At 35.0% G+C, this 12232-nt stretch overlaps 1 protein-coding gene across 6 annotated transcripts in view; it reads right to left on the bottom strand.

Annotated features, from left to right (window-relative positions):
- Positions 1 to 12232, bottom strand: part of PSD3 (pleckstrin and Sec7 domain containing 3) — a 514520-nt gene that overhangs the window by 212162 nt on the left and 290126 nt on the right. For all 6 annotated transcript variants that reach the window (XM_037812498.1, XM_037812499.1, XM_037812501.1 and 3 more), the window contains one exon: positions 4396 to 4485. In XM_037812498.1, coding sequence (XP_037668426.1) covers positions 4396 to 4485 — 90 coding nt within the window. The remainder of the gene's footprint in view (positions 1 to 4395; positions 4486 to 12232) is intronic.

The following is a 12232-nucleotide window of genomic DNA, read 5'->3' as shown; positions in this document are numbered from 1 at the left end:
GTTACCAGGTTCATTTTCAGATACCTATAAAATATTAAGACGGTCTCTACAGAACAAATGCCTCTCATGGAGGATTTCTTTGGAACCAAGAAATAATTCCAAACCAAAGCAAAACAAAACAAAACAACAACAAAAACTACAGAGACCACGGGCTAAAACTTACCACAGGAAATATTCAAGGTCACGGATGGTTCCTTTCAAAGATCGAGGAGACGCGTGTGCTTAAAAAGTAGTAGGCTATCTTTGTTGCTCAGATGTGGCCCTCTCTCTCCAGCTAAGCCAACTTGAAAGGTGAAATGACTGCCCTCCCCTCTATGTGGGATCAGACACCCAGGGGAGTGAATCTCCCCGGCAATGTGGAATATGACTCCTGGGGAGGAATGTAGACCCGGCATCATGGGATGGAGAACATCTTCTTGACCAAAAGGGGGAAGTGAAAGGAAATGAAATAAGCTTCAGTGGCAGAGAGATTCCAAAAGGAGCCAAGAGGTCTCTCTGGTGGGCACTCTTACGCACAATATAAACAATCCTTTTTAGGTAGATACCTGAAACTATCAAACTACAATCCAGAACCCATGAATCTTGAAGACGACTATATAAAAATGTAGCATATGAGGGGTGACACTGTGATTGGGAAAGCCATATGGACCACACTCCCCGTTGTCTAGTTTATGGATGGATGAGTAGAAAAATGGGGGAAGGAAAAAAAAAAAACAAAACAAAAAAACAAAAGCATCCAGTGTTCTTTTTTACTTCAATTATTATTCTTGTTATTTTTGTGTGTGTGGTAATGAAGGTGTCAGGGATTGATTTTGGTGATGAATGCACAACTATGTAATGGTACTGTGAACAACTGAATGTACGATTTGTTTTGTATGACTGCATGGTATATGAATATAACTCCATAAAACGAATTAAAAAAAATGTAATTACTACAGAACTTAAAAAAAAAAAAAAGTAGAAGGCTAAAAAGGGGGTGTCCTCAGAATTGTAAAACACTTTAGGTCCAAATACAGGAAGGAATGGGATCCCCTTCCAGCTCACTTTGAGCTAGGTGAAGGATAAGATAATATTTAAAATAAAAAGTATACAGTACTTTACTACATGCTAGTACGCTAGGGGCTTTTTATTTATTAGCTCATTCTATCATCACAAGTCAAGGAAGTTACTAATAAAATCTCCCATTTCACACACAAGGAAATCAAGAGACAAAGTGTAAGTGAACTTGACCACAGTCACCCAGCTAATAAAAGAGAGGAGTTGGGATTAGAACTCACTAGTTTAACTCCCAAGTCCATAACTATATTCATCATCCCACGGTATCTCCCAAAAGTTTCAGCCTTCAATCCAGAGTTGGTCCACATATTACATTCACATCCCTCACTACTTATGAGTTTTAATGTTTAACAGAGTCTTAGTAATGTTTCACTAGATCAGTACCCAAAGGTGTACCTCTCCTTCCCCTCCTTTAAGGGCAAAGCACATCCAGCTGCAGGACAGGCAGGCCCCGTATGGCCATGAAACACACCAGATGGTTTGGCAAACTTTGCAGAATGAGTTACTGTCTTGATTTGGTGAGGTAGTAGGGAGGGTATATATGACAGAGAAAACATGAATGTTTACAGGTGAAGGAGGAGAAGGGAGATGAAATGGAGTAAGAACCTAAACAAAAAGTAAAATGAGCCTTCTATTCGAATTGCACCTATTATCTCAAAGGCACATCTCAAACATCACTTCCTCCCAGCCAGATCTCCACTTTGACGAACCTAAATAGTATTCTATCCCTTTTGGTGTCTAACTTTATTCCACTTTGTATTATAGACATCTATAACTTATACTCTAAGCAATTTGTGGGGGGGGGGGGGCACTCAGATATTTGTTTAGTACATTTGAATAAATAAGGTGGAATTGTAAAATAAAGGCCCAACATATCATCTACCCCCTTTGATGTAGCCTAAGGCAAATTTGGAAGCAAAATATTAACTGAATTCTTGAGCCAAGTTTCTCATTTCTCATATATTTAAGTACATTAAGTTCAATCTTTTCCTTAACTATTTCTGTTGAGAACAAGCAGAATTCAGTTTATACTTATTTTAAAATGGGATAACTTCATTTTAAAGGAGAAAGAATCCTCTTTCTCAGTTGTTTGCAATCTCTGAGGGAAGGTGCCTATTTGGTTCCAGTGACTTCCTCAAGTCCCACAATATCTAGTCAACACACATGCGCCTCACCTCTGCCAACCACGTTGAACAAAAGGCCTAAGCCCAACTTTACTTTTGATTCAACAAAGAAAACTAAAGTAATAAGATCGATATATAACAAAAACCTCAGATCAATCCATGTAATCATAAGCACTTTTTTGATAAAGGTTATCAATCTTTACATTTTTATGAAGAAACATAATAAAGGTCATAATATTTCCTCTTACCTCATAATTAAACTGAATGCTTTATATGCTTATAATTTTTTAGGTTGGGGAAGGAGTGGATGAAAAGAAAACGAGGTAACTCAGAAACCCATAAGATGGTACCAAACTTTGTGTGTTTATCTGTATGTACGTATTTAACTATATGGCAAGTGCATAATCATACTTCCCCCAAAACTAAATTTAACATTTCTCCAGGGAATCCAGAGACAACTATGATTAGAAAAAAGAAAGAGACAGAGGGAGAGAGGAAAACAAATAGCCACATAGAACTGTGAAATGGGGGGGGGGAGGGGGGACTATTAAATAAAATCTGTTTTTGTTGAAATTTGCAGTAAACTCCAGATTCCAACTGAAATGGAAAACTCATCTTGGGTGGATGAGAGGCTGGGATTTGTTATGAAAAGGAATCAATATGTTACTTGACAATTTTCATGCTAAACTCCGCTGTCATTTTCAGTGTCATTTCACTGTCATCTTCCCACAATAAATAAAAAATAGCATAATACATACTGTCCTCCTGGGGTTTGTAAACATGATCTCAACTGCACAACTGCAACAAATCCTCTGGCAAATTCTTTGCAGAGTAAATCAAAGAAAAAAGTATGTTCATCTGAGGTGAATGGTAGCCACTAGACTGTACATTAACTACATTTGGTTACAGGCGGCTCCATCAAACATGCTCTAAATTTGCTCAATAATTTACCTACAGTCGTGCAGGTTACCACAAGCCCACCACTAAGATCTAAAAGCTTCGCTATAATAATTTTCTTGTCAATTTTCATTTCTGACATAACTTGATAAAAGCCTCACAAATCCTCTCTTAGAGAGGCTCCAATTTAGCTAACACCGCTAAATTGAAAACAGATTTAACAAATACTTACTGAATAGCTTCAATGAAGTGTACAGAACATACAATGGCAGCATTTGCCCTATAGAGAAGCAAACTAAAAAATGACTTTCCTTACTTAACAAGCTACTCTTCTTTTTTTCATAAGTATTTTTAATGAGCAGCAATTAAAGTCAGTAAAAGTTAGAATCTGATCCCACACTTTTACACATTCTTTCATTTCCTTAGTGTAAGTGTATATGTATTTATATATATCCAAATCTGGTGAATTCCATTCTATATAGTTTTTAATTACATAAAGCATAAAGGACTTATCTTTCACCTGGTACATTTCCATTTTATAGCATGATTCAAATGCGTCACCTTTCTTAGTGAGTTCAAAAGAAATCTATAAAAGTACTAAGCTATATAAAAGGTTAGAATTAAATAAAACTCTGTAAAAAAAAAACAACAAAAAAACACACATTCTCATTGTACACATCAGATCTTCAACTTCTAAAATATTCAGATCCATTATGAATAATTATTTCATATTTGATGGAATGCACATACCATTTATAGTGATGCAGAATGTTATTAATTCCAAAGTTGATTCTGTGCCCTCCTTGAAAACAATCTGATGATGGGGAAGAACATGCTAACTGTTAACAATAAAGCCAGAGTACAAATAATTCAGGCCTTCTACAGTTACTCAGATTTAATTTAATCTATTTCCAGAGACAGGTAACCTGAGTGCCTCTGTGACTAGGGCCTGAACACTGTCCAGAGCTGCTTCCATTATAGTCCACACATGTTTTATCTCCATAGTGCCTATACTTTCATGACCTTTCTCAAGTTCTGATGGTATGCTTACAAATAAGTCGAAGTTCAATACTACCCACTCGTATCAGCAGCTACTCCAAATCTACCTAGTTTCTCAGTATTATTGATTACAATGTGGATTTCTAGGAATTATTAAGGGCACTCTGAACTGAAAAGCACCAAAGACTTACCCCAATAGAAACATCACCGTTAAAACCAAAATCTTTAAAGTAATCCCTAGCCTATCTATCTTGTATTGAAAACTATACAGTAAATATAAACATAAGCATGCTTTAAAAACAAATATTTCAATGCTTACCTTCAGCAGATCCTTGGAGAAATCACCACCCTCATTTACCCCTTGAAGATTTGCAATGAACTCTTGGCAGGTCATCTTCTTTCCAATATTCTACAGCAGAGGTAAATAATTTATTATAAAGATGTTTATAGTACTAAGATTAATTCTCAAATGTGATTACATAAAGCAAGGTTTGATTTTGCTTTTGAATACATGAATATATATGCACATATACATATATATGTAATACAATTTAATATGCATAAGAAAGACAGATGGTTTATTATGCTTTTAAAACGGTCACTAAATAGGAATAACAAAAGCATGCCAACCCCTTATTTTTAATCTAGGAAGAAATCTGAAAAACCCATGCTACATTTATATAAATAATATACAATGTAGTTTTTAATGAAAAACATGATGTCTGATGGCTGTTTCTATTTCCTATGTATTGGCAAGAACTGTGAAGGATCTGACATCCTACTCTACTTCCAAGCTAACAAGTAGCCTGCCACAGTCTCATGGATGGTGGCAGAAGACATGACTCCTGGGTCAGGGACACAGGAATTCATAACTCACAGTAGTAGTAACCAGAATACCAGCATTTTCTTGTGCAGTTCCCTGAGCTCCAAGTCCCACAGAACAATTTGAATAGGGCCAGATGTCGCCCGCACATACAATAGGTCGTATTATAGGAGAGAAACCCAAGGTTTTGGGAACCGGAATCTACCCATTTTCTCTGGAGGGAGACACTAGCTCTGTCTTCCAAGTCCATATGTTCGTTGCTCTCGAGTCACTATCTCTATCCTCTAAAGCTGCTCACTATAGAAATTTCTTTGAAAAAGACAGTCCAGAACAAAGGCAGAGATTGTTTCCCTCGTCCCTTTTCACAGCTGCTCTTCCCTTATTTTACAAAATGGAACAATTTGTCCCACCCATGATAAACCTAAATAAAGGGTTAAATAATTTTTGTAAAAAATCTTGCCTTGTCCATCGGCAAATTTGTCAAAGAGGGTATGTGGTTTGCAGCTATATGTACCCCAGAAAAACATTTCTTGAGTCTAACCCATTCCTGTGGGTGTGAACCCATTGTAAGTAGGATCTTTGGGAAGAAAGCATCACCTTGATGATGCATTGACTTGGACATTTTCCACCCTCAACCATGAGTGAATAAATTCCCATTTTTTTTTTTTCATCCAACCCATTTCCTGGTATTTGCTTTAAGCAGCCTAGGAAACTAAAACAGAGGGCATAGTCAGACTTTGCATGAGAAAAGTCTGATTTAGCTATTGTGACAATAACTGATTTGGTGGATACATTCCATAAATTGATTAAGTTAAACCTGCAGTTCCAAAGTTGTGACAAAAAATTATTTAAAGCACATAAAAGTATCTTAAAAAATATTTTCCAAGGGTATATGGAAAATCAAAGCATCATAATTTTCCCAGTTCTTTTCAAGTATATCAAACAAGGTGCCTGAGGGTAAAAATTACAAGTCTAATCAACAATCATTTTGATGTGACTTGGTAAGGACTTTTTGATATGTTCCAAAGGTTTGAGAAAATGAATAAACAATGACCAGGTAACAAATCCTATTCCAAGCCAGATGGTTTCCAATTCTTTGCTTTTAACAAAATTAAAGGAGGACCTAATTGAATCATTAGTTGATCGCTGAAAGTGTTTTTTTTGGGGGGGAGGGGGGAAACAAATGTTTGTAACATCTTTTTGAACAAATTTTGTGTTGTTATTAGGTATATATCATTTTAGAAGAAAATTTAACACTTAGAATTCTTCTAGTGATAAAAAATTTATTACAATAGAGTTTTGTTGCAAATAAGTATTAAATAAGGACCTATAAAAAGTTTCAAGCATAGAAAAATACATTAGAACACAACTATGAAAAGTAGACTGAAAACATGAGTATGAGAAGAAACAAAATATTTGTCTTAAGTGTGATTTTTCCTATGAAATGTCAACTTTATGATTTTTAGAAGTACTAGCTTATATTATTTTATATTATTTTAGAATTACTAGCTTATATTCTTATATTATAGAAATATAATTCACATACCATTACATTTACCTTTTGAACCCTACAATTTAGCAATTTTAATATATATTGAGAAAATTATGCAACCATCACCACAAATATTTTTACCTACCCAAAAACGTATACCCATTAGCAGTTACTCCTCAAATTTTCTGCCATCTCCACTACCCGGCCCCTGGCAACTACTTAGGTCTACCTTTTATTTATTCGGATTTGCCTGTTAACAACCATTCACACAAACACCACCAAATGATATTTCACCTTTTGTGACTGTTTTCTTTCTACTAAGAAAAATATGTTCAAAGTGCATCCATGTTGTAGCATGTACCAGTACTTCATTTCTACTTATTGTCTGGTAATATTCCACTGGATGGATACACCACATTTATTTATCCATACATCAACTGATGGACATTTGGGCCACTTTCCATTTTTTGCTATTATAAATAATGTTATGACATTTGTATTCAAGTTTTTGTGTGTATATATGTTTAAATTCTCTTGGGTGTATATCAAGGAGTGGAAATGATGTAATATGGTTAATTTTATATTCCCAACATTTTGAGGAGCTGTAAAACATCTCCAAGACAACTACAACATTATACAATCCAGGCAATACATGAGAGTTCCAATCTTTGTCAACACACTTAGTAGGTTGTGAAGTGGTATCTCACTATGGTTGTTTGTTTGCTTTTACCATTTTTTATTGAAATCTATTCACATACCATAAAATCATCCAAAGTGTAAAACAACTGTTCACATATCATTATAGTTGTGCATTCATCACCACAATCAATTTTTGAACATTTTCATTACTCCAAAAAATAAAAATAATAAAAATAAAAGTAAAGAGAACATGCAAAACATCCCATACTCCTCCTCTCCCACATTAGTCATTTACTTTTTGAACTCATTTTTCTACTCATTTGTCCATACACTGGGTAAAGGGAGTGTGAGCCACAGATTTTCACGGTCACACCATATAAACCATATAGTCATATGCTTGCCTTCAAGAATCAAGGATATTGGATTGCAGTTCAACAGTTTGATATTTCCTTCTAACTATTCTAATAAACTAAAAAGGAATATCTATATAACACATTCACTATGGTTTTGATTTGCATTTCCCTAATGACTAACCATGTTTACCATTTTTTCATGTGCTTATTGGCCATTTATATCTTTTTTAGATAAGTGACTCAAATCTTTTGCCCATTTTTAATTGGGCAATTTGTCTTTCTATTGAGTTGTAAGAGTTCTTTATACATTCTGAATACAAGTCCCTTATCAGAAGCATGATTTTTATGGTTTTAGCTCTTACATTTAAGTCTATGGTCCATTTTCAATTAATTTTTGTATATAAAGTGAGGTAGGGCTCTAACTTCATTTTTTTCATATGGATATCCAATTGTTATTGAAGAGACTACTTTCCCCATTGAATGGTCTTGGCACCGTTGTAGAAAATTGACCACAAACGTAATGGTTTATTTCTACATTCTCAACTCTCTTCCATTGATTTGGTTAACTTTGTGCCAGTGTAACGCAGTCTTGATTACTATAGCCTTATGGTAAATTCTGAAATTGAGAAATGCAAGTGCTCCAACTTTCTCCATGTTTTGTCTATTCGGGGCCCCTTGCAATTCCATATGAATTGCAGGATTAGTCAATTTTTGCAAAAAGCCAACTGGAATTCTGACAAAGACAACAGGGATTGCATTGAATCCAACTTCTGGGGCTGTACTGCCATCTTAACAACACTGTGTTCCAATCCAGGAACACAAGCAGTTTTTACCTCTATTTAGGTCTTTTTAAATTTCTTTCAATGATGTACAGCAGATTTCAGTATAAGTGTATTACGTTCTTTTCTTAAATTTATTTGTATTTTATTTTCACACTATTGTAAATAAAACTATTTTTGTTTTCAGAATGTTCATTGCTAGCATATGGAATACAATTAATGTTTGTATACTGAATTTGTTTTCTACAACTTGAACTTATTAGTTCTAAATAAGGTATGTGTGTGTGTACATATTCCTTAGAGCTTTCTATATACAAAGATCGTATCTGTAAATAGAATTTCACTTCCTTTCAAATTTGAATACCCTTTATTTCTTTTTCTTGCTTGCTCTGGCCTGAACACGCTGAATGGCAGCAATGAAAACAGACATCTTTCTCTTGTTCCTGATCTTAGGGGGAAAGCTTTCTATCATTCAACATTAAATATATGTCAGCTCTGTTAGCACTTCTTCAGATTAAGGAAGGTCTCTTCTATTCCTAGTTTAAGTATTTTTTTTATTATGAAATAGTATGTCAAATGCTTTTTATGCTTCTTTTGGGGTGATGTAATTTTTCTCCTTTATTTCATCAATATGGCAGATTACAGTGATTTTCTTATGTTGCACCATCACTGCATACCTGGAATAACCTCCAACTGGTTGAGACGTTTAAGTTTTTTTTATGTGTTGCTGAATTTGGATACTAGCCTGTAGTTTTCTTGTCTGGTTCTGGTATCAGGGTAATACTGGCCTCACTGAATAAGTTGAGAAGTAGTTTTGTTGTTGTTGTTGTTGTTTAAGAGCTTATGAAGGATTGCCATTAAAACTTCTTTAAACATACGGTACAATTCACTAGTGAAGCCAACTGGTCTTGACCATTCCATTGTGGGAAGTTTTTTCATTACTAATTCAATATCTTTACTTGTCTACCCATGTTTAATGATCTATTAAGTTTTTAAATTTCTTTTGATTTTCAGTAATTTGTGCCTTTCTAGGAATTTGCCCGTTTCATCTGAGTTATCTAATTTGTTGACATACAATATTCCTTTATAATCCTTTTTATTTTGGTAAGATCAGTAGTAGTGTTCCTCTCATTACTGATTTTAATAATTTTTTCATATGGATATCCAGTTGTTATTGAAGAGACTACTTTCCCCATTGAATGGTCTTGGCACCCTTGTAGAATATTCTCTTTTTCTTGGTCCATCGAGCCAAAGGATTGGCAGTTTTGTTCATCTCTTCAAAGAACTAACTTTTGCTTTCATTGATTTTCTCTTCTTATTTATTTCTTTTTTATTCTTTATTTCATTCTTCCTATTCTTTATTTCATTTCTTCAGCTTGTTTTGGATTTAGTTTGCTCCTTATTTTGGTTTCTTGGTCCACCGAGCTAAAGGATTGGCAGTTTTGTTCATCTCTTCAAAGAACTTTTGCTTTCATTGATTTTCTCTTCTTATTTATTTCTTTTCTATTCTTTATTTCATTCCTTCACCTTGTTTTGGATTTAGTTTGCTCCTTATTTTGGTTTCTTAGGGTAGAAGTTTAGGTTACTGGTTTGAGCTCATCCTTCTTTAATACAGGCATTTAGAGCAACAAATTTCCCTTTTAGCTGCATTCCATAGATTTTTTCATGTGTGTTTTCATTTCCACTTGTCGTAAGTACTTTTGATTTCCTTTATAATTTCTTCCTTCTCCCCCAAATCCTGTACCTTTAAGGCTATTCTCTAAAATGGATTATATTGCCATTTTCAAATATATTTTTATCTCAAAGAAGAGTTGTTTTCTCCATTTTTTAAAGATGCACGACATGCTCTTTAGAAGAAATTTTTTGATGAATTTATTATTTCAGGAACAATTAATCTGGATGTGTTTTTAACACCTTCCCATTTAGAACAAGGAGAGGGATCATACTCAATGTTATCTTACTATTTTGGGGGAGAGGCTGTGTCAAAAAATATAGAAGGTTTCATGCACTAAGGGCAAGAGCCTAAAACAGAAATTTTGTTTCTGTCAAGGACCAGATAGTAAATATTTTAGCTTTGCAGGTCATACAGTCTCTGTTGCAACTACTCAACACTGGCACTGGTATGTGAAGATGTGTTTTACAAAAAAAAAAGGGGGGGGAGCGGGGTCCATGTGTGCACATGTGCGTTCCTATAAAACTATATTTACAAAAACAGGTGGTGAACTAGATTTTGCCCGTGTCATACCTTGCTGGTCTAAAAGAAGACTTATGTGGCACTGATATCAAGGACATCATCATGAACATGCCAACATGTGAGGCTTCCTGATGTATTCTGTCCTTAATTTCAGATTATCCCTTTGTTAAAGTTAACATTTTCCACAGCCAGGCAAAAATCAGCTCCCAACTTCAGCGGTAGTAATGAGAGCAAAGGGGAAAGTTAAAATGGAGTTTACATTCCTAGAAGGGACACCTAGAAACCAAACTAGCTCAGGTCCAAAACTCAGTACAAGTGTGGTCTTCTCTGCTCTGAGCATGGCTTCCGTGACAAGCAAGGGAACTGGAACCTTCTACAAGGCTCCAGCCAAGGTCTAATGTAAACTCTACTAAAGAGGAGCTACTAAAGGCCGGCTATCTCAAATATTGGCTGGAAAAGCAAGCCACCACACATACTGACCCAGAGGTTGAAAAGTCAGGCAAAATGATCCTAAAATTTTTCAATTTTAATAGTGTAAGGTCTGGAAGCTTTGTGAAAATTGTGCTTTCGGAGAAACTAAGAGCTCTTATTATCCAATGGTAAAATCTGGCTTCATACATCTTGGGATATTAAAAACACAGAAGGCATAACCTCCCACATGACAATTCCACCTCCTCCAACATGTTACAATAAATGGTGAAAAAGCATACTACTGATTTGGTAATAATATCAGTTCTGTAACTCTGCTGAAAGCTCCTGTTTTGCCTTTGTTTTGTATGCTTCTCTATCAAATAAGTGTGATTGTGTTTTGCTGCCCTCAGGTGTCCATTTCTTTATATGCTTTATTAGCATACAAAGCAGGACCATTTTTAAGTTTGCAAACTAATCAGAATTAAGACCAAACAAGGAAGCCATAGGTGTGATGCTGAAAATGCTGTTTCATAAATCCCACAGAGCTAAGTGTTAAAAGTCTAACCTTTAGGAATATCTGAAATGTTACTGGGATATTTTCCCCCACCTCCTGTGTAATCATCACTATTGAAAAAGGACCAGGAAGTGGTATATTAAAAAACAAACAAACAAACAAAAAAAAACCATGGGAATTAAAAATAATAGGTCAACACAGCACAGTCCCGGTATCCCATATTCAGGATATCCTTGAGGTCATTTCCTTTCTTCACTCTCCTTCACTCGCAAGTACACAGTGGAGTTTTCTAGAGGCTATTTGAACTGTGATATATTGCAATGGACTAAATTCAGAAGCAGGTATGAGAAGCCAGCCGCCTTCTATGAAACCAAATATTAAAGAGAGTTGCCAAAATTTAAAATGCTAGTGTTTTTACTAAGATTTTAAAAATCTTTTTCCTTTGGAAAGTATATTGTTCAAAATAAGCATGTTATTTACTTAAAATTTAAACATAACATCAATAAACCCATTAACAGTTGTTTCTAATATGGTAAATGCTAATAAATATAACCCCATAAACAAAAGCTCTTTGAGGTCTTCAGATATTTTTAAGACTATAAAAAGATCCTGAGATCAAATTGTTTGAGAACTACTATAGATTCCTATCAGTGCTTCATAGAAATATCTCCTCTGAACTATGAGAGGATAAAAAAAAAAGACACAGACCTCATTAACCAGTTACAAAGTGACTAAGATCTACTGTTAACTTGATTCTCCCAGAAAACGGACATTCCATTAAGCAATGGGATTAGAGGCAAGAGTCAGAGGTTTCAGCGTCCCTCCTCCTCACTCCTTCCCCCTCCTCAGATCCCCTGCCATCACTGAGGAACAGCAAAACTCATCTAATAGTTTCACCTGCTTTCCTTTAACACCTTTGAATAATGAGTTATGCCAATGTCAAAGGCTCAT

Source organism: Choloepus didactylus, chromosome 20, assembly GCF_015220235.1.
Source record: "Choloepus didactylus isolate mChoDid1 chromosome 20, mChoDid1.pri, whole genome shotgun sequence".
In the NCBI taxonomy this organism is placed as follows: Eukaryota; Metazoa; Chordata; class Mammalia; order Pilosa; family Megalonychidae; genus Choloepus; species Choloepus didactylus.
This window is presented reverse-complemented; position numbering and strand designations above follow the sequence as displayed.